General features: G+C 47.6%; 1 protein-coding gene across 4 annotated transcripts in view; it reads left to right on the top strand.

The window, feature by feature from the left end:
* LOC144822522 (apoptosis-inducing factor 3-like) overlaps positions 1–23,863 on the top strand; it is a 545,716-nt gene that overhangs the window by 205,838 nt on the left and 316,015 nt on the right. For all 4 annotated transcript variants that reach the window (XM_078680159.1, XM_078680158.1, XM_078680160.1 and 1 more), the window contains one exon: positions 23,114–23,223. In XM_078680159.1, coding sequence (XP_078536285.1) covers positions 23,114–23,223 — 110 coding nt within the window. The remainder of the gene's footprint in view (positions 1–23,113; positions 23,224–23,863) is intronic.

Genomic DNA, 23,863 nt, shown 5'->3' with positions numbered 1-23,863 from the left:
ACCACTGATCCAACAACCTAGGGTCCACACCCCCAGGCTGACCAGAGGTCACGGGCAAGCATGCCCCACCCTACCTCTACTTCTGTGTTCCCGCACCCTCACAGGGAAGCACTCACCAGAACACAATTCTCCTACCAGATCAGAACCTCACTCCGTCACTGGTCTACCACCTGGAAACTATTCCACTTCTGCGGTACAAAGCACACAGCACAGTCCCTCTTCAAGCAGGTGGGGGGCACAGCACACAGCAAAGCCCCCTTTCCTCTACCTTAGTGGAAACAACAAACTGCAGGTGGGCCCCAGAACACACAGCAAGGGCAGCCCCCTCAGTCTCTTCAGCTGATCCAATTTGGTAGATATTCCTCTTGACCTAGAAGTTTCCTAATCTCCCAACCTAGGATCTAAACCCTCAGGTTGCACCGGGGTCAGAAGTACACCGTCCTTCTGCTCCCCCTTCCAGTTCCGTGATTACAGGCCCAGTATGTCTCAGGCTAGACAGAGCACACGCCAGCGGCGAATCATCAACACACTTTCCTCCAGTACTCCCTATCACAGTGGGATTCTCAGTATGTCTCAGGCTAGACAGAGCACACGCCAGCGGCGTATCAGCAACACACTTTCCTCCCCCCGGGGTCAGAAGTAAGGACACCGTCCCTCTGCACCCCCTCCAGAGTTCTGCACCCTCCCACCTTGGAGTGGTACTGCCCAACACTAGGACCGCCGGAGTTCTGATTACAGGCACTCCCCGTCCTCTAGACACAGGAAGCCCCTCCTCAAATGACTTGTAAGTACAGCCTAGGCCCCTGACCTGGCGCTCCCTTAGGGAACCCTCCAGGCCCTGAGATAGGGTTTCGGGCCAACGTGGGACCCACCGTCCCACACTCACTCCGCCTCCACTGAGACAGAACGTGAGCCCCTACACCCCTACCATCCTAATGGGACCTAGCTGGGCTACACATGAACCTCTTCACCTACACAGGATCATCAGATACACAAGCCACTACTTTTAGAATCTCTCCCCTAATGCCTCTGCAAGACATCCAGCACACCGCCAGACATCCACCTTCTTGTCCAATGCCTCTGCAGGACCTCCTGCACACCACCAGAGGTACACCTCACGTGCAAGCTCCTTAAAAAAACCTCACACCAACTCCTCCAGTTCAACACAGCACTCATCCACGCACTCCCCCTCCAGACTGGTGAGACAGTTCCTCACTGCCTCTGACTCTCAACCTGTCACCCTCTTACTGAGCACCAGGCACCATACTCTGGGAACTGGGAATGGGAATTCACGCACTGGAAACATTTAAGCTGCCACCACTGGATCCTACCATACTGGGGAATCCAGACACACACACTACACTCAGGGAATAACCACCCTCCTGAGCAAGCAATTTCTCCTCCACACTCCCTCTCTTCCATCTACCCACACAGGGACAGGAACAGGAATCGGACACTGGACCCAGCAAGGGATTCCTAATCTATGGGAACCTCCCCTCCCTACTGGCGTCCCGCCCTGTCATTTTCTCTCATCTGTCACTAAACATAAAGCGCAGGAACACCGTCTGAAAATAACACTCTTGAGGAAAAACAAAATCAAAAACAATAATCCCAAATATGTGACTATCTGAAAAACACAGAGTTTTTGTAATGTAGCCAGCTGTCGCTGTGGCACTGCGCAAACACAAGTCCAAATCCGCACCGCTGACCAACAATGTTAGAACTGGCTATTTCTGGTAGGCTAAGGCTGACGCCAAAGCCAGGCAGAAACCACCATTCTAGTCAGGGCAAGGAAGTCACACACCAAGATAACCCCTGTTCACCCTCTAGGTAGCTTGGCACGAGCAGTCTAGGCTAAACTCGGAGGCGATGTGTAAAGCATTTGCGCCAGCGCACAACAGCAACAACCTACTAGGCACACCACAAAAGGAACTCCACACAAGGTTATATTAAAATAACTTTTGTATTGTCAAAACATATCAGATAGAAATCACACATGTACATTGTGCCAACTGGCACGGCAATATTCACAAGGGATTATTTACAAGACAGGGCCACATGGGCCACTGTCAGAATCAACACTTTGCAGATATAGAAATACTTGTCAGAAATTAGAATAAAAGTATATAAAATCACTGTAACACAAAGTAACAGTTATAGATCACATCCAGTAACTACTGGGAACCGGTAAGTACCACCTACGCAACCCTAAACCCTTAGGAGACGGTCACGCAGGGGACCAGGACCTCACTAGGACCACCTGTACTAAAAAGAACAACCACCTAAGTATCACACAGCATTTAGGGGTCTAAGCAAGAACACATTACCCATGATGTATGAAACACATTCAGAGGAGTAGTAAAGGAAAACCACCTAAGTATCACACAGCATTTAGCGGTCTAAGAAAGAACACATTACCCATGATGCATAGATATACATTCAGAGGAGTAGTAAAGAGAAACACCTAAGCTATAAACCTACACATTCAGCGGTGTTAATGATAAAGCACCTGATGCAATACAAATACATTCAGAGGTACCAGAATACTACAGTAGCTCAAAAGCCACATGATGTCTAAAACATTCAGAGGTGCAGGAATAACACTTGATGCAAGGAAATACATTCAGAAGTGCAATAACCATACAATTGCGCAAAACCTACATAAGCCACCACCTGTGGCAGTCCCTAGGCCAACTGGCCTTGTTTGGGCTAGAACGCCCTGAGTCTCAGTGTCAGGGGCCTAAACGATGCAGGTGCCCACTACTTGCTGGGCACCTGGAAACACTCACAAGGGCCTAAACGCTGCAGCTGGCACTAAGTGCTGCGCAGCTGTGACTGGCCGGGCACCTCTGTGCCATCTCTATCCCTCTCAGGGACTCACTCTCCATCTTGCGCCTAAACGGTGCAGCTGCCCACTAATTGCTGGGCAGCTGGAGAATCCTGACAAACTGTGGCAGGGCCTTCAGTAGCCCCTCTGGCGAATTGCGCCACAGCGGGGGGAGCCACACAGGCTCGGCATCAAGTCCTCTCTCTGGAGCCCTCTGGCTCCTCAACAAAATACCCCCCCCCCCCCTGAACCTAGCAGGCTCTTAACACAATTAAGGGGTCGTTGGAGCCCTCCCTCGGGGGCTCGACATCAAGAACCTGGCCCCCGAGCCTCTCTGGGCTCAAACACACACCTGCGGGCGGGGAGTCCCTCTCGGGGGACTCAGAACAAAATGCCCATGATGCGGCCACTGCTCAACGGGGCAGCGGGAAGGGAGAAGGAGGCCCAGGCCACGGGGGCGAGCACCGAAAGCGTGCTCCGACACACCCCCCAACCGCCTCCCACCGAGCTGCACTCACCGGGGCTTCTGGGCAGCGTCTCATGCGGCTCCTCTCTCTCCCCGGGGCTCGGCAGGGCTCTCCGCCTCTCCTCCTCATCTGGGCAGCTTCACTGGCGGCGGGGGCGGTCGAGCTTCTCTCTCTCCCCGGGGCTCGGCAGGGCTCTCCGCCTCTCTTCCTCATCTGGGCAGCTTCACTGGCGGCGGGGGCGGTCGAGCTTCTCTCTCTCCCCGGGGCTCCCCCTTCACTCAGGAGCCCCGGGGCAGACACGGCAGGCGGCTTCCTTCCGGTGGCAGTGCGGGGCTCTCCCAGCCTCACGGGAGCCCCGCGCCATCTCCGGCCGTACTTCTTCTCTCGCTGCAGGGCTCCCTCGGCACACGGGAGCCCTGTTAACCGGCCGCCACGTTTCTTCCTCGCCGCCTCGTCTCCAGCAGGTCACGGGCGATGGGCCAATCCCATCGCGGCTCTTTCGGCGAGCCTCCCCACGACGTCATGCAGCATCCAGGAGCCAGCCAACCACAGGGCGGCTCCTGGACCAGGCCCCCTTTAAAGGACCAATCAGAGCACGGCTCTCCTCGGGTCTCGGCCAATCTGGTCGCGGCCCCTTCGCGGTTGTTTTCTCCGCGGCAAATCGAGGTGGGAACTCGTAAATAATTAAATAAAGACGGGCCAGAAACCTCAGCGTGTCCAGCGCTATAAGCAAACATAAAGCGCTCCTAAGCGCTAGAAAAGTCCAGATAAAGCGCTCTCAAGCGCTTGGGGGAAATGAAGCGCTCCAAAGCGCTAGAAAACAGGCAGAGCCTTCCCAGGCGCTCAGGGGGAAGCTCAGCGCCTCCAGGCGCTAGAAATACAGCTCCAGCGCTCTCCACAGGAAAATGCAGCTTCTCCATGCTGCAGCGGTCCCAGAGCTTCCCAGGGGGGCAAAGCCAAGTCCCCCCATCAGCCCAGGCAAGGCCAAGGGGTCCCCCAGAAGTCCTCCAGGCATCCAGGGGCTGGGCAGCGCCCGCCCCTGGTAGATTCAAGTCAGCCACAAGAACAAGAAGAACCTTTTGGAAGGGGACACAGCCCCTTCTTATACACAGAAAAGTCTTTGAAGTCCTTTGAAGTCTTTGTGTAAGCGGGCCCTGAGCCCTGGGTGTTTCTGGTTTCCCTCTCCTGTCAGCCTCAGGTCAGAGGTGACAGTGGGCCAGCAGGAGGGGGAGCCAGCATGGTGGTCAGGCAGACACAGCCCGGCACCATCAGACGCTATCTCCTCCCGCTTCCCGGACAGCAGATGTGGCCTTTCATCCCCGGCTGACTCCGACCCCCTCCTCCGGGGGCCCTGCAGCCCCTGTCCTACTCAAACCAGACAGTCAATCCACCAGCAGGCCCAGGCACTCCTGGGCCAGGCTCACCAGCCAATCACGTGCCAGCAGACTCACTACACAAATATGCCAACTTCTAAAAGTGGCGCTTCTAGACTAGACACGACCATGCTGCATACACCATTACGCAGCATTCATTCTCACGAGTTCATACATATCAAACTCGACCCTGCACTCCCCACACATCAGGAACTACCATGGGCATACATATTCCCCATTCATTCCTATGGGAGGGCAGGTCACTCACCACACATACACAGAGAGCACACGCACTTTACACTGTGCCACAGTGAAAAAGTGCGCAGAGGCCTAAAATCACCAACCCAGGTTCCAGAAACAGGCTAGGAAAAAGCAAAAAGTCTCGGGGTGAACCTGCCCAAAGGACCGGGTCCAACAACCACATAACCCTGCCTGATATGGCACTTACTCACCTTGATCAGGAGGCCTTCTTATCGCAGTGCCATCAACACTTCCCAGAAGTGCCGCAGATGTTCATCCCAGGTGGAACTAAGCACTGTGATCTTCCAGTCCGACCAACACCTGATTTGACCAGCCTCTTAAAGGTGGCAGGGGCATTCTTCCTCCCAAAGGGCATAACCCAGAATTGGTAGTGCCCATCTGGTGTGGAGAATGCTGACCTCTCTTTGGCCCCATCATCTAAGGTGAACTGCCAGTACCCAGACGTCAAATCAAGCTTACTGAGTGACTTGGACCTGGAATACGTGTCTCACCATGAACGGCCCCTAGCCGATCAATGAGCTAGTCAGCTCTGGGGATGGGGTGCGTGTCAGTATTGGACGCTGAATTAAGTCCTCGGTCGTCCACATAGAACCAGAGTTCGGGTGTGGCACCAGGCTCGGCAGCCTTTGGGACCAAGACCACTGGGCTGGCCCAAGGGCTGTTGGAGGACTAAATCACCCCTAAGGCAAACCTCTTGGAGTCCTCCTCCTTGATGTAAGCTCTGACCCGGTCAGTCACTCTGTAAGCTTTGTGCTTGACAGGAGGACTGTTTCCAGTGTCCACATCATGGATGCACCACTCAGTGACACCAGGAACCAGGGAGAACAGATCAGAGAATTGTCCCAACAGTTGGCGACAGTCATTCTGCTGCTCGGGGGTCAGGGTGGTAGAGAGGCTTACACCATCCACTCACCGATCTTGCTCTGTTGCAGACAGGAGGCCAGGAAGATGCTCAGTCTCCTCCTCCATTCCAGCATCTGTAGCTAGGAGCATGCCCACTTCGCACCTCTCCAAGTGGGGCTTTAGGCGGTTAACATGAAGGACCCGCAAACGGTTCCTAGGAGACCGCAAGTCCACCTGATAGGTGACATTACTCTTGCGCTCCACCACCTCAAATGGTTCGGTCCACTTATCCTGGAACGCACAGGACTCCACTGGGGCCATGACCCAAACTTTCTGTCCAGGCTGAAACTCAGAGTGGCATTCTGATTATACCACCGGTTCATCTCTTCCTGGCTGCCTTCCAGATTCGCCTGAGCGAGCTGTCTGAGACGCCTAGTCTGGTTTCTGAAGGCCAGCATGTTACTGTACACATCCTGGGGAGGTTTACTCTGAGCTTTCTCCCAGACTTCTTTCACCAGACTCAGAGGTCCTCTTACCGGGTGTCCATACAGCCGTTCAAAGGGACTGAACCCTAAGGACTTCTGTGGCACCTCACTTTAAGCAAACAGAAGTCATGGCAAGAGGACGTCCCACTTACGCCTCATGGATTCCTCAAGACCCATAATCATGCCCTTCAGGGTCCAGTTAAATCTCGCAACAAGCCCATTACCTTGGGGGTGGTAAGGAGTGGTGGACTTGTATGTTGCACTGCACTACTGCCACAGGGACTTCATATATTTGGAAGTTGGTATCTCGGTATGACACCACCTTTCTGGGGAACCTCACACATGAGAAAATCCCCATCAATGCACATCCCACCACAGGAACCATTGTTGTCCTGAGAGGGATGTCTTCCGGGTAGCATGGTCCACCAAGACCAGGATAAACCTGTTGCTTATGGCTGTCTTGGGGTCCAGAGGCCCCACAATGTCAATGCCCACCCGGTCAAAGGGGGTACTGACCACAGGGAAAGGTTGGAGAGGAGCCTTGTGCTTCCTTCCACTTTTACCACTTGCCTGGCAAGTCGGACAAGTCCTGCAATGAGTGTCTGAACTCTTGCGCATCTGGGGCCAATATAAATGGGTGACAAGCCTGTCAGAGGTCTTGTCCTTGTCCCAGATACCCAGCTAAAGGTATGTCACGAGCCAAACCCAGTAGGAAGGCTCTGATGTGCTGGGGTACCACCAGCACACGGTCTGACCCAGGCTCAGCAACCTTTGGCTCACTATACAGGAGACCATTCTCCCAGTAGATGCAATATGAACCAGACTGACACCTGCTGCCTGGTTTGTGGCCTGTTGCCGCAAACCCACAAGAGAAGGGCACTTCTGCTGCTCTTCACAGAATTCCTCCCTGGAGGGTCCTTCTTCTTGCTGCCAATGGGTCAGTTCAAAGCGATACCAAAGGGGATGATGGACGGAGCGTTTGAGCAAATCAAACACTCACCCCCAGTCAACTGATCTGGGTTTAATCCATCATCTTTCTTTAGCTCACTCCACCACCCCAGTCAGACATGGCCATATGCAAATCAGTCTGACCCTGTGCCTCATGGGAGCAGTCCAGCCCGAACTGCCAAGCCATGTCATCCCTGGACCGGAAACCAGCATCTGGGGTTCACAACCCTCATCAGCCAGGCTATCTTGAATCCAGTGGCAAAGTGAGCAAGGGACCCACATCTGGGCATACCCTGCCAACTTAGGTCGAACAAAGCGATGCCAACTGGGTCAGATCAGTCAGGTCCCCCAGTTCAGCCACTTGCCCCACTGTAGGTTCCAGGGCATCCCCCTCAAGGTCTGCCTCCTGGACCATGGGAACTGTGGGGGTTGATTTCCTGCTCCCCTACCTCTTCCCTTTAAGGCAGGTGCCTGGGCCATACTTTCAGGCTGCAGGTCCTCTTGAACACCCTTACTGGCTGCCATAGACCGAGTGGTCACACAGCCCACTCAGGCTGACCCAACATCTCTAAATGAGTCCTTCTTTCCACCTTAGCCCAAGGAGGGTTCTCTAAATTGTTGCCCAACAGACAATCAACAGGTATGGCTGGCCTCACAGCTACTTGAAGGGTCCCTGGGACCCCACCCACTCAAAGGGAACCTGAGCCACCGAACATTGGTTCTCTGAGTTGCAGCAACTACAGGGAAGAATGCATGGGGGATCACCTGCTCCTTAGACACCAGCCGACAACTGTCACACTGACCCCGGTGTCTCCACCCTACGGCCATTGATGGTCACCCACTGCCTGTATTTTCTAGTGTTATCAGGCAGCTGAGTCCTAGGGACCCATCTCACGATCTCCTAAAGAGACCAGGGTCATTTTTGAGGGACCCCACCCACCTTGGGCACCCATCTCCCCCTCCCCCCCCCCCAGGGCTACACTTGCCATCTGACGGGGTGGTGCATGAGATGGTGCATTGGGATCCCTCTGTGGACACTTGGATCCATACCAACAGTGGCCCAGTCGACCACACTTAAAACATGTAGGGGGCCCCTGCAAACAGGTTTACCTGTCGGGCCCTCTGGCTTCTTCTCAGGGGGAGGCTGGGAACCCTTCCCTTGGTTCCCTTGCGATCCCTTTCTGGAACTCCCTCTGTTTACCCTTGTCCCCCACCACTCTTCTCCTGGGGACCCTGCCCACCGTTGGCGAAGTCTCCCACATGACCCTTGTGGACCCTGGTACTGACCCAGCGGTCCGCCTCCTCAGCAAGTTTCCTAGGGTTAGTTAGCTTGCTATCAATAAGGTGCAGGGGTTGCTCTGGAAAACAGTTACCAGACAAGTGCTCCCATGCAAACAAATCATGGAGCTCCTCAAAAGTATTCACTTTGCTACCCTTCACCCAACCACCCATAGCTCTGCAAAAGAAAGATACATATTCTACCCAGGTAGTTGCCTCCAGTTTCTTACAATTCCGGAACCTCTGTCTATAGAGTTCTGGGGTCAACCCATACCTGGTCATCAGGGCTTCCTTCATATGGGCACAAAGCATCCTATTCCAACTGGGCAGGTCCAACAAAGCATCCCTCCCATCACTAACAAAGCGACCCCACAACCCCGATCCCAATCCTTCTCAGGGAACCGGTGGGCCAACATTGGCATTTCATAGGCTGCAAACCACTGCCCAATATCTTCATGCTTATGAAAATCCTTAATTACATCATTGGAGAAATATACTCTTCCTTCTGCAGGCACAGATGGTGCGCTGCCACCAGAGGGATTAATTTATAAGCTTCTAGTTTTGATCTCCAACTCCCTCAACATTCTCTCATGTTCTAATTGCATTCTCTCTCTCTCCAATGCTAACTTGTTATTTTCAAACCCCAGCTTCTTACTCTCTAGGTCTGCAATGGCAGGCCTGAGACACAATTTACAAGCTGCTTCTGTGGGTGGCATAATCAGTGCTGCAAGCCTACTAGCAGCATTTGATCTACAGGCCCTGGGCACACATGGTGCACTGTACTAGGGTCTGACAAGTAAATCAAATAAGCCAATCATGGAGTCACTAATCCATTACAACAGTTTACAATATGTAGCCCTTGCACTGTGGCACTGAATAGCAGTAGCCCAGTGCCCAAAGCATGTAAACCAGCAAAAACATATAAAAAAAGGGGAACCAACAGCAAAAAAATGGAAAGGACACTCGCACCTTTATACCAGGTCTAATGCACAGCATTGGGAATTTCCAAACATTTATCCAATCATTAATCGACAACAGTTATTTAGCTACATTTGGATATTAACTTTTGAAATGTTCTGCAACCGAAACAAAGCGGTAGTATACTCATAGCTGCATAATTTATTTTATTTCTCAAGGCCTGTAGTCACTGCAAGTTCAACAGGACAGCAGACCTTTAGATGTTCTGCAAGCTCATATTAAGTGTCTCAAAATGGAACCTGAAACACAATGTATTATACATTCCCTCCTCTGACACGTAATAGTGACATTTATTCAATTTCAGGGGGCCATCGTTGACTTTTTGTCCTGCTCAATTATATGTTCTATTAAATCACATTCAGTTTTACATTTGTCCTGCCAGCTGCATTACTTGCACATCTGGTTTGTGATAAAATATATTGGAGTATAACATGTTTTTATAATACGTTGGACCATTATTATTCCTAATCCAGTCAACATATTCTTTATTATCCATGTTCCCCATCCACCACACCAAGTAAACAATGAGTCTAATAATCTTCCTTGCCTCTGTGGTGGATCTCATAAATCCTATGACAGATGTTGTCCCTGTTATCAGAAATATCGGTGCAATATAATATAATGCAATGTTAGTGGACTAGGACTAATATTTGATGACTTGCCAAGCACTACTCTCTAAAGCCTATAATCTGTTCCGGGCCATTTGCTGTTCAACAACAATTCTTCTTGTGGTCACTTAATCATCTGGAATAAGAAGTGGGGTTGTTTTCTCAGACAGGTGCAAAATCATTCTGGCCAGTTTTTCACCAGTTAATTTGTTAATCTCAATTTACTTTCTGATATTTGCTTTACATGCAGTGTTCTGTTCATAACAAAGGACAGGTAACAGTTCCCCTACCACCCCGAGGGGAAATGGAAGTGAGCTGACTGTCCTAATATGAAGAACACTCTTTTGTATCCAATTACTTCTGGAGAAGATCCTTGGCTGTGCACATCCTCCCTCGTTGAGCGTGTGCTAATCTCTGTAATCCTTGCAAGTGCCATTTCTCATGTTCCTGTACCCAGGGATCTTTTCCATTTTTTGTAAGAAAATGTAAATGGCATGACATTGTATAGTCGGTGTAGTTTATATTGACTGGCAAGGAAATGCACAATTAAAAGGGTAGCTCCTATGCATAATAGTGCTACTATTCACTGTTCTATTATCAGACTGAGGCTCACTTGTTTATTTTTTGACAACATTAAACTATCATTCCTTAGACCTTCCTCTGGAACTTTATCATACTTTTAGGGTCACCTCTTCCTGCTTTAGGTCTCTAGTGATGCAGGAAGTGGAATTGTTCTTCCTGGCAATCCCTTTCAAATAACTGAATTGTATGTCATTATATCCTGCCTTATAAAACATTTCCTTTGTAAAGGCACAGCTCACAGATTTTGGTAATGGCACTACAATGTAAATTGTATCGTATTTAGTACTGATGGGCAAATGTGTGCAGACATATTAGCTTGATATTTTTAGAACTGAGACTGAGTCACTCACAGCTTTGAAGCTTGAGAGGAAAGCAGGGAACTGTGAAACCCTCTACTCATTACTTCCGGCAAAAGTAGTCACTATATTGTACTGCGCTCCCATTAGCCAGCCCACAATGGTGTTAGGCGCCTTAAGGAAGAAATGGTCAGATGATCTGCAAAGGCTTGCTATAGAGGAGGATTGAATACTTGGAAATACCCTGAGAATATCTCAGAATGCCCGCTTCAGACTGATACTTTTCTGTGGCTTTCATAGGCCGGACATAAGCTCAAGCAGAATTAATAAATATTACCTGGGACCACAAGTAAAATGCCCTCGGTGTTTAGAGGAGAGGGGAGATAATTTTCATGTGGTGTGGCACTGCCCTAACTTGATCAGTTACTGGGAGGAGGTCAAGCGTTCTATTAATGTAGTGACAGATGGGAGTATGAGTGCAAATCCGGAGATCTGCATACTGAGGCTGTAACCATGGGCGAAGGGAAAAGAGATTGACCAGTACATTGATGGACTTGTCCTCAGTTCTAGCCAAAAGACAGGTGACCATGAGATGGAAAGCAGCAGAGGAGCCCAGTATTAGACCTGCTTCTTTGGCTGTATCCACAGCCCAAGGGTGGCAGAGCGACCAATAAAGTATAACCTAGCCTTAATTCTGGCCAAAAGACCGATGAGCCTGAGATGGAAAACAGCAGTAGGCCCAGCATCGGCATCTGGAAATGTGATCTAATGAAATGGGATGAGTATGAGAGGGCAGCTCTCCACCTCGAGGTAAAGTGGGTAAATGGTTAGATAGATGCATCAAGGGCATGGGACTCGGTAATGATTTCGCTTGCTGAAACGGAGAGTGAATAAAATTGATTTAATGGAATCTGGGCATAACATTGGAGAACATGGCGCTAAATGCATGTGCGCATGTAGCTATATCAGAATGTGTCCTTGCCCGCAAATAGACTATACAGTCCGGGGTAGAATCTTATGGGGGGCATGCAGTCGGAAAGGTAAGGACAATGGCTTTTGAATGATGGAACTGACATGAGGCTTAGACCAAGTTGGAAATATTGGGAACCTGATTTGTCGTCAGTGCCTGAGAGCGACGCCAAGAGATCCAACAATGATTGAAGATGTTGTATTTGTTCCAAAAACTAACATTTCTTTCACCTCTTTTAATGTTGCAAGAAATCAGTAAGTGCACAGGAATGAATATGCATACAAATTACCACGGGAAATGAACAGGGTTATACTGTGTGACAAATGTTTGGTTATAACTTGTTGTCTAACTCAATGGCTATCAATGATTTGTAGAAAAATAATTAAAATGTGTTAAATAAAAAAAAGTGTTGACACACAAGCTGATTTGAAGGAAAGATGTGCAACCGCATGTAATGCAAAAGAAAGGAACCCAAATAAATATTAACTTGTTCACTGATGACACAGAGAATCCAGTGACTTGTGATCGTCCAGTTTGGTATACTGGATGGATGGGAAAAATAGGCAATATCTTGCAAATTCTGTGTAGTGGTCTGAATTTGCATGTGCTAGGTGCTGCCTCTGGTCCTGTAAGCATCATAGTCAGTCACACTGGGAAACTTAAGATGACTATTCTTGAAATCTGATGTTATTGTTGGAAAATCCATTCCCCGGTGGGTCCCTGCAGTTTAGGAAACCTTTTGATAGGGTTAGCAGCACCAGATGCAGATAGACTTTGAGTAAAGTAAGTGAGCCTATAGAATTTAGGAGAATTTACACCTGGGCAAAATTGCTTAATATTTTTCTTACAAAGTTTCAGGAAATTCCATGAAAATATGATTTACCGATATCTTGTATCACTCTTTAAGTTCTTGCTTATCCGACCAAGCAAGCGGTTTGGTTGCAAAAAGACCTATTGTCCTCTTACAATGTGCCAAGAGCTTACCCATTGCTTACAATTGGTTGGTTTTACTGTCACTCTCATTTACTTGCTTTTTATTTGATAGCAACTGTGGGCTTCCTCTTCTTTTATTTGTCACTCCCCTGGAGTAAAGCCTCATTACGTGTGTCCTTGCACTGCTTACTTTTCAGGCAGTTGGGTTTTTGGGTTAAACACTGTTAGAATGTGTGTTTTCCCACTGTCTCCTTTGCATACTTCTCTTTCCACCTCTACCGCGCTTTGTATTGCTCTCTCATGCCAGTGTGCTTCTTCCCTACCTCCCTCTTTGTTGCGCTCGACCTGGTGTGTTTCCCCTACATTGCTTTCTCGCACATGTGCTTCTCCCTCGAGTGCTGCAAATTGTTGTTGGGCCATCTGCCTTAAAAGCACTTTTGCAATGTCTTTTTTTTTTTATTTACCAATCCATCTGATTGCTAATTCTTTTTTTTTTTTTATGTCGCCCGCGTCATTTTGTTGTGGCACATGTGTAATAGAGCATGCGCGCATACAAAATGACATGGCAGAGTCATCGCACTTTTGTTTTTTGAATACGCTGTACAGCATGGCTAAAGGGCATTTGCAAAGCCATTAAGTCCAAAGGGAGAGACTTTTTGGCTTAGCCACAGCTTGTTTACCCAAGCATGCACCATATGTTAAAAAAAGTCTTACGAGACACAGGAGGCAGGAGGTCTCATCCGGAAATGGAGCACCCTTCATAAACCAGCCTTTTTAGATAGCTTAGCGAGCACGATCCCAGCCGATAATTTAGATCTTGAGCAGACTGAAATAAACACCTCTCACTGGCTTTTAGCAGCAAGCAACTTGCATGCCCCATTGAAGAAATTTAAAATTAGCCGCCATTCGGACTCTCAGAAATGGTTCTCTGAGGACCTGAGGGCAAAAAAACTCGACACCCGCCAAAAGGAACGTAAATGGAGGAGCAATTATGATCCCCATGCAAGAACCATCTACATAGCTGCCCGCACTGCCTACAAGCAAGCTATTATCCAATCCAAGGCATCTTATTTCTCCGACATAATAACTCATTCTGGAAATAAGTCCAAAGACAACTTCTCCATTGTCAACAAATTATCAAATACGGAGAGAGCCCTCCCTAAACCTACTGTGACTCAAGATTTATGCAAATCTCTCAATTTATTCTTTCGGGATAAAATCTCTGCAATAAAGGCCAGCATTCCAGCTACTGGCCCTAAATTGAATGCTATCCCCTTGAGCCCTAGTGTTCACATCTTTAACCACTTTCCACATCTCAATGTCGACTCCCTGCGTACCTTAATCACAAGGGTAAAATCTGGCTCCCCAAAGGGATTGCTGCCCCCCGTATATTAAAAAAGAAATCCTTTCGGCCATTCCTGCCCCTTTCTTGACCCTTCTCAATGCCTCCCTCTCACAGGGCGTGGCCCCCCAAGCCTTCAAAGAGGCAGTGGTCGTACCCCTTTAAAAAAAAAAAACAGGTTTAGACTCCTCAGTCCTCTCTAATTGCAGGCCAATTTCTCTGCTTCCTTACTTGGCCAAAATGCTTGAAGCTCATGTCACTAGCCACCTCTCCAACTTTATTGAACAATCAAATCATCTGGATCCCCATCAGGCTGGGTTCCGGACTGCCCATTCCACCGAGACTGTCATAATCGCCGTCTTGGACTCTCTCCGTGCTAATGCAGACAAAGCAATACCTCAGGCCCTGGTTTTATTAGACTTGTCTGCCGCGTTCGACACGGTCGACCATACCATCCTGCTCGCCGTGTCGCACAAGCTGGCATCCGGGGCTCAGCGTACAGTTGGATCAGCTCTTTCCTCAGTGACCGTTCTCAAGCGCTCCGCTTGGCCCCTTTCATTGCCCCTAGACTCCCGATTTCTTATGGGGTTCATCAGGGATCCTCTCTGTCCCCTCTTCTGTTTAATCTCTATCTAGTCCCTCTGATCCAATCCTTGAGGAAATTTAAGGTCGCTACATTCAACTATGCGGACGATCTACAGCTCATCTTCACTGTGGATAGCTCTCCCTATTCTGTCAGGGATTTTCAAGAGACCATGCAACATATCTGTCGCTGGATGGACTTGAATCATTTAAAACTGAATCCGGGTAAGACAGAAATCATTCTTAATGGTAAAAGCCAAATATTCTGGGGCCCACATTATTGGCCCCTTGAATTAGGTCTCCCGCCCACTCCCTCCGCATCGGTTAAAAGCCTGGGAGTAATCATCGACAGAGAGTTGTCATTGAAGGTCCAGGTGAGCTCGGTGGTATCTTCCTGCTTTTACCAACTCCGCAGAATAAGGAAAATCAGCCGGATGTTGACTCAGTCGGCCCTGATCCAGGTGGTGATAGCACTCATACTGTCCCACCTGGACTATGCCAATGCCATCTATCTGGGCCTCCCTCTTTACCTAGGTAAAAGTCTCCAACTGGCTCAGAACTAGGCTGCCAGACTGATCCACCGGCAGCCCCGCTGGAAGTCAGCTAGGCCCCTGCTAAAACAACTCCACTGGCTTCCTCTTGCTCAGCTAGTAAATGTCAAAACAGCCTGTATGGTCTTTAAATCCCTCCATGTCCGTAGCCCTCAATTTATTAACATCCTCCTGCCCAGGTATATTCCTTCCCGTAACCTTCGGTCTGCTAATCTTCATCTTCTGGTAACGCCAACATTCAAACTGCAACGCCAGGGCGGATGCAGGTTCGCTACTCTTGCATCCGGACTTTGGAATTCCCTTCCTCTGGGGATGCGTTCCTGCACCGACCTCCTGGCATTCAGGAAACAGCTTAAGACCTGGCTCTTCTCATCGGCTTAGGCACTCTCCCTCTTCCATCAGTATGCTCTGTTAGTTAGCGCCATGAAGCCCCTGGGTGTCCGTGCGCTTTACAAAAAACTATTGACATAACATAACAAGACAAGACACAAGTAGAGTTGTTCAAGTAGAAAATGTCTCTAATGAGAAATGTTTAGTGCGAACTACTCTCTTTCCGTGCGAACCAGTCTCCCATTTGTATTTGGCAAAACTTTTTAACAGAAGGTGTGAGCTCTGCTAAAAAAAGAAAATGTCCACAAAATTGCGTAATGTCGATATGTTATGAATTTTGTGTAATGTGAAAGTGTGGATTTTAGCAAATTCTACTGTTGCAATTTAAATTTTGTCGAGGCCTTATCGAATTTCACTGTCTTTATCCAGTACATGAAATACCAGTTGCTGGACCTCACTGCTATGTTGGGAGATTATCAGAGAGCAATCCCAGATGTCTCTAGACACTTTTATGGCACAATGGAGGTAGATATTATTGTCTTTGGCCAAAATAGCAATGTAGAGAATGCTGGATATGGTTTGAGGGGCCCACAGAAGATATGTGGAGGCCTCTCGTTGATGTTGGGGAGTATGCCCAAAAGGCAAAGGTATTGATTGGCACATTATGGCCTGTGTAGCTGCCCTAACACAACTGATATTTGCCAAATCTGACACCTAATATTGTCCACATTAGAGTAAAGAGCTGGCCTCCATTTGGCAGTGGCACTACCCAATGTATCTCGCATTCACTTTGTAACAATAATTCTGTTCTGCTTGAAGCTGCAGTCCCACCACAACTTTCTCTAGCATTCACTTTTACAAGTGTCGCGGTGTCTGGACTGTTCCCATTGGGCGCAGGGTCAAGACCGATTTGCATGTAGCTGGGTTCAAACTGGAATGGCATGGGGAGCAAGAAAGCAATTGATTTAGGCCCATATCTCTGTACTGTGATGAATGTATGACATTGTTCTGCATTCTGTCCATCAATTGTTCTTTTTGCATTTGTCACCCCGAGTGGGACGGGTATGCCCAGATGTGGGTCCCGTGCAATCCATGCCACTGGAGTCGAGCTTTCCTGGCTGATGAGGGGTGAAACCCCGAAACCGGTTCTAGGATGCTTGTTTCTAGTCCAGGGAGGACCTGGCCTGGAAGTTCGGGCTGGACTGTTCCCATTGGGCGCAGGGTCAAGACTGATTTGCATATGGTTGGTTCAAACTGGAATGGCATGGGGAGCAAGAAAGCAATTGATTTAGGCCCATATCTCTGTACTGTGATGAATGTATGACATTGTTCTGCATTCTGTGTTCTTTTTGTGGTATCTAGGCAGGCATGTGCACAGGCTAGTGCAAAAAAGTTCTTTTTGAGCCAGACTATGTTTCCAATCTCTGAAGGCATGCTGGCAAGGCATGTCAATTCCTAAGCAGAAGTTTGTCAATTTTGGGGAAAATGGCAGCATGCAGCTTCACATTCAGGTAGTGCTGCCCAGGTCCTCCAATAACAGCTGGAAAAATAGTGGTCTTTGAGCCTCAGCCTCCACCAAGTTAACAGGTAGAACATGCTGTTACCAGCAGAACGTTCAGGGTCAGGCAAACATTTGCAGGATGGGATTTATGCGGTAGATTGTCTTCCTTTCACAGGTCATCGCTTCATCACATTATATCCCGTTTAAACTCCCTACTAACCCTTATAGGAAATGCGCCTTTTCTTTGTGGTCACTCAGGATTCTTTTGCACTTTTTGGACCCTATATTTTTGCTGGCTTTAGAACTCTGTGCACTTTACCCCTGCTAACCAGCAGTACAGTGCCTGTGCTCCCCCTTTGAACATGGTAAAATTAGCATACTTGTAAATTGATATATTTCGCTTACCTTTAAGTCCCTGGTATATGGTACAGGGTGTCCCCAGGGCTTGGAAGTTAAGTGCCACTAGTGGACTGCAGTACCGATTGTGTGCCATCCACTACAATGGTAGTGCAAATATGGCTTCAGTGCAGATTAACATCCTAATACTGTATGTCGGGAATGGGACTAGCTAGAACAATAATTAAACAAAAATTGGTAATGGTAATTGAAATACAATTCAATGCTGAAGTCAGATTTTTACAAATATTAAGGAAAGGTTATTTTTTTAAAGTTACATTTTCCTTGCCTGACACTCCTATAGTCTAATTTACCTTAATTCTCCAGCTTCCCTCATCCTGTAATTGGTCTGAATAGGATGTAAATGAGATGTGAAATTTCTCCCAGGAGCTACACAATAGGTCTATGTGATTTACAGATCACTGCGATTGGACAGGGATGACTCATTTGAGCTCAGCAGAAGGGTGGGAACTGTGAGCATCCTTTTTAACATTACAGTGTCAAATCCTGCTTGAGTATCAAAGTCTGCCTTACAGGTCTGCTGGGTTCACACCTAATACTGGGGGCACACTTAAAAGGAAGAGAACAGGATGCAATTTGATTCTTGTGTATCCATTGTCTTGTTGCTGAAGAATCGTTGTTTTGTCCTACCAGACTTCTGTCTCTGAGTTTTACGTATTGCATTGGGGGCACAGTTGAAAGAAAGGGAACAGATGCCAAGTAAGTTATTGTGTATCCACTGTCTGGTTGATAAGAATCCTGATTGTGTTTTACCAGACTGCTGTCTCTGTGTTTGTTGTGAGTACAGTGGCTGTAATTCTGCTATTGTCTTACAAGGCTTCTGTCTCTGGGTTTGTTGTGAGTACAGTGGCTGTCCTAACTGGATTTTAATGTTAGATGTGGAAGGACCCTAGGATTACCATACACACCGCGTCTTCAGACCCCAATTTTAGTGTGGCTGAAGACTGTTTCCATCTTGAAAATATGCCGAAAGTGGATAGGGTTGGCCTTGGTGACTTTTACTCCGTTGGTTAGGGCATGCCCAGGAGTTCCTTTCCCACCCATTAGCTGGTGCCAAGCATAAATGCTGCATCTACAGACACCCCCACCAGACACTTTCTGAGCCTGTGGAAGATATAAAGAGCAATGAGCCTGCTGTCTGTGATGTGTGAGGAGCCCTGATAGACTGGGCCTGCTCTCTCTTGTACCCAAGACAAAGAAGCAGCCTCCAAGGGTCATAACTCTGATCTCCTGTTCAAACTACAGGGATGCAGTAAGCTACTAAAGGCCTTTCCAGCAACTGTCCAGCTGACCATTGGCAACCCTCACACCCTTTGATTCTCTACGTTTCTCCCTTTGTGGTTCTGGGTGGCTTTAGAAGTGTACCCCTTCAGTGGACTGGGACTTGAAGGACTAAGTCAAAAGGTAAATTCTTTGACTATGACGAATCTGGTTGGTATATCCGACCATTGCTCCATCACAGTCCTCTTCAAATTGTGCCTAGGTCCTGGTCTATCACCACCATTGGCTGTCATTGGCACTTTGTGCTACTTGGTGCTATTCCTACTTAAAACTTAAAAACAAACATAGCACTGGTTTGTTACCCTTATTAGATTTTTGTTATTGTGGTGTCATTTTGTTTATTAAATGTTACTCTATTGTTCTCATTTGGTTAGAGATTTTTCATTATTTTGCATTTTGGCGTTATTACTGTTCGGATACTGCATACATGCTTTACACATCTGCACGCAGTAAAGTCTGTGCCATAGCTATCAGGTGGGAGAGCTCATGTTAATTTAGTGACTTTGATGGTTAACCCAGACAATGGTTGTGATTATTTCTTGAGGTGGGGAGTCATCCACCCCAATTAATAATCACATTTCTTACAAGCCTGTTAATTGTTCTTTTGTTTCTGGGGCAGTGTTTTAAGCTGTCTCCCTCTAACATCACCAGCTTCGTGAAGATAGTACTGGTGTTACTTGTCAAACATTCAATCGATTTTCTGTGTACTTATATTGTTTGGTTAATGTCCCTAACTCCAGGGATCTTCCTATCATGTCTGTCTTACTTCACTAGCCAAGAGAAAGGCCCTTACCTGCTCTATCATCTTCATTGTGTTGGTTTCTGCATATTCCATAATGATGCCTCCCTAGCTGACCTAATACCTTAGCATGCACTTGCTGGATCTGGATCATTTCACCTTGAGACACAAACATTTCCTTTGGACTTCTTGCACCATGCTTTCTGTTCTTGTCACGGCTGAGTACCTTATGGAGCCTCACAGTGCCGTGATGTTTGCTGCTCTGACTGCCACACTGTCACCAGCATGTCAGCTCCTTCTACATTTATTAAGACATCTACTACCTACCGATACAGCATAATTAAGGCCCTTTTGTATCTGTATATTTGTATGAAAGTAGTATCTCATTATCAGTGTAGGACATAATTCATTGGCAAAAAGTCGTCCGTTATGAGGTTAGTTTTGACACTTCACTGGTACTCTAAACAATCATTTGGAACAATTGTATGATGCATGCAATAAGAGTAGGTGTGCCATAAGCTACACTGGGATAAAGAGTTCTTTAAACAGCGACTGAAAAACAAAGTATAATTACGTGAATATCCCCTTTACAGAATAAATTACCCCGCCCCCAGCAGAATGCAAAGGGGAACCAACTCCACATCCACCAAGCTTTGAACCTGAGCTCCTAACAGAAAGTTCCTATCCTTCGTTTAATCAGCACACTTTTCCTCCTCCAGCTCAGAAACTAACTCTTACCAATCAGTGCAACAGCCCTCCCAAGTACCACGCATCACGGGTTAGACTAACGCATTTTATTGTTGATGTCCACATCACTGCACTAAAATGCATTAGTCATGCCTAATCGCACTCCCAGTACCTCCAGGAACGAGGCGCTAAAGAATCCTGGCTGCATTTTAAAAATGCATCCAGCTCACCTTTCGCATTCTGTGGCAATAAGGCCTGCTGTGCAGTGCGAATCCGCTTCAAAGCCCATCTAACAAATTCTGTCGGAGATTTCAGCAAGTCCTGCTCGAAGGGGTGAGCACTGACATGTTTCTATTGTTTAGTTTTTTTTTTTTTTTTTTAGGTCAGCTCAGGGCAAGCTCCAGTTCCAATCAATCAAATCACTGCCTGGCCACCTCACGGGCTCTCCTGGTGGACCACGTGGTCAGGAGGCGAGGGCAGGTGAACGAGTGCGGCACTGTCTGCAGCTCTCATGTGCATCATTAGCGCCTTGTCTTCTGTTACATTTTTACATTTCCACAAGGCACCCCGTACGATGTTAGGGCAGAGCAGCAGGTTAATCCTGGCGGCTGCAGGCAGGTTTGTTTTTCACCTGACTTGCAGCGCTCCTTCTCCCCCACCTAGGCATGGGTGTTGCGGAGAGATTATGCTGGTATATTTCTCTCCCCATGGGTCATGAATCCTGCTGACCCTGGGCCCTGGTCAGCTGGTGGAGCTCCCAGACATACATGATTTCGGCCCCCAGTATTGTGCCGGAATGTTATTTTACTTCTTCGTAGCCTGGGCCACACCGTGTGGCCGAGTGCCCCCAGTTCCCACCCCCCGTGTGCTACATCCAAACCAATCCTAAATCAGAGAATAATAGGTGAGTTTGCAGGTGATGTCTCACCATGATCGTTCCATCGCATGTTGGACCCCGGCAAGTACCAGGCAGCCGAACCGGCTGTAGAATTAGCAGCAACAGAGGAAGAAGTTGGAGGGAAACGGCCACTACAACGAGGCCGTTTCAACGAAAACCATAACCACGCATGCATTACAACGCATGCGTGGTTACAACGACTGCCTTTACCACGCATACTTTTACTACGATGTACGTAGTAAAGGCATGTGTGGTAAAGGGTAAAAATAAAAAAGGGGGGGTTGGGGGGGCTTGCCCCCCCAAAAATAAACCACTAACCTTTAGAGGAGATGTGCAGGAAATCGGCGGCGCAGGAGAAGGAAACGGTCGTTTTTTTTTTCTATTTATGACGTCACCACGGAAAAAACGTGGAGAAGGAAAAGCGTGAATATAGTATTCCGTTGTAACGCATGCGTGGTAAAGGCATGCGTTACAACGGAGTTCGTTGTTATATCATACAACCGAAGTTGGACTGACATAGTAGCAGTCTGTTGTGCACAGAGACCAGTCTACTCTGCTGCCAAGTCAGCAAATCCAACATAGTCACCTGAAAGAGGTTGAAGTTACCAACGAGCGCTGAACGATGGTTTAAGAATGATTCTAGCATAAGGTAATGTGTCAGCAATGCAGCCTCTGGTTAAGTTTCTCATCTTTTTCTTCATCTTGCATTCCCAAACACTATTTACTTTCAATATTGTGTTGCGTTGTATTTTCCAAACAAGATACACTACATTCTGTGAACTAAGTCTTCTAGTACATCCAGAATGACAAGATTTAAAGACCGTGATGAAGATGATTACTTGTGAGAAGTGCATATGGACAATTTCGTAAAGATGTGGGGAGGGAAAGAATGAAAGTGGCTGAAAGAGTGAGAAACTGCAGGTAACCGTACGTATGGGAGTACGTGACCAATTGAAGCGCTCTGAAGTCCTCTTCCTTTCCACATACCATAGTAATGTTTAAATGAAAGCCTGATATTTTCAGAGTGTAAACCTTTTAAATTCTAATTCAAAACATTCTGTTTTTAATTACGAATTCATTTCCTACTGTTATCAAGCATTGGTATCACCAACAGGTCTGGCTTGTTTTAGGGGTATGTTTGTTATAGTCTATGGGCTAGATGTATGACAATTGCATTTTGCGACTCACAAATTGCATCACTTCGACTCGCAATTTGCAAGTCGAATAATGCAATGTACGACAGTGTCTCAGACACTGTTTGCGGTTCCCAATGGGGTCGCAAGTTGCATGCCTCATCAATATTCATGAGGCAAGCGCAATTTGCGACCTCATTGGGAATGGCTAGCACTCCCAGGGATGGTGGTCTGCTGGGGTCAGCCTGCCTGTCTGTAGCTAAGAATGACCCAGGCGTGGGTGGAAGAGCATCTCCAGAAATCTAGCGAGATGTACTTTAGCGAATGATGGATGTAGGCTACACGTTGAATAGACTTTTAAGGGAAACAGCAGTACACAGCCACTCCAGAGCCAAGCAGGTTCTGTGCTTCTAACAGCATGAAAACTGTGTGAAAGCGCCTGCTCCGATCATGACCGCCAAAGACAATAGCAACTAAATGTTTCTCTGTCTCTCGCTCTCTCTCTCTCTCTTTCTCTCCCCAGCACTCTCTCTCTCTCTCTCCCCAGCTCTCTCTGTCTCCCCATCTATCTCTCTCTCTGTCTGTCTCTCTCTCTCTGTCTGTCTCTTGTGCTCTCTCTCAATTTATGTCAATTGTCTTCAATTCCTCTGTCAATCTCAAGTATGTTCGTTTGTAGATCAGTTAAAAATGACATTTTTGACGTGCTAAAATGTTAACTTGAAGTTGTCCTAAACATCAGCTGTTTGATTAATGCACCTGTCGCTGTATTTCTTCAGTTACTCACTTTTCCTCTCTTCTTGCAGAATGAAGGAGTTCGACGTGGAGGGACACCCGGTGCTTCTGGTGAAGAGTAATGGGAAGTTCAGTGCTGTGGGGGGAAAATGCACCCACTATGGAGCCCCATTAGTCAAAGGTCAGTACATCTTCACCCATAAAGTCTTCTAAAAAAGCAACTCTTTCCATCTGACAGAATGAAAATCTCCATTCTGCATCTGCTATGCAGCAAGTACTGCTCCCAGCACTCCCGCCGCCCCCTTTGTCTCTGTTCCTTATACAACTCTTGATTACACTCACTGATTGCTATTTCTCAACCCCCCCTGATTATACTTCATTGGTTGCAGTTCTGCTGACATATGCTCATATTTTGGATTCTTCTTGGTATTTCCATTCTAAGCATTCAACCTTCATGCAATATAGGAAGGAAGGATGAGAGTTGGTTTTTAGCGCAAGTCTTACTATTGATATTAGTATACAGATACTCCGGCTGATTGTGGTAATGTGAATTGATGCACGTGCAGGAGGAGGAAATTTGGCCATTCTCGGAGAGCTTTACCACTTTAGTGGCTGGTGTGGACTGAGACATACTCTTTAATTCTGGCAAGAGATGTGCGGTTCTTGTCAGAATTATATTTTCATTCTTCTCTAGAGTTTGAAAGCTGGGCACTGGTGAGGAGGGACAGAATGTGCAATTGGACCGCAAAAAAAATATTGTTCTTGGTTTGTATCGTTGTGTATGTCCATCCTGCTGCTGGGAAAATAGTATGTGTGGCTGT

Source organism: Lissotriton helveticus, chromosome 3_1 (genome assembly GCF_964261635.1).
Source record: "Lissotriton helveticus chromosome 3_1, aLisHel1.1, whole genome shotgun sequence".
Classification (NCBI taxonomy): Eukaryota; Metazoa; Chordata; class Amphibia; order Caudata; family Salamandridae; genus Lissotriton; species Lissotriton helveticus.
The sequence above is the reverse complement of the archived record's forward strand: the minus strand, read 5'-3'. Positions and strand labels throughout refer to the sequence as shown.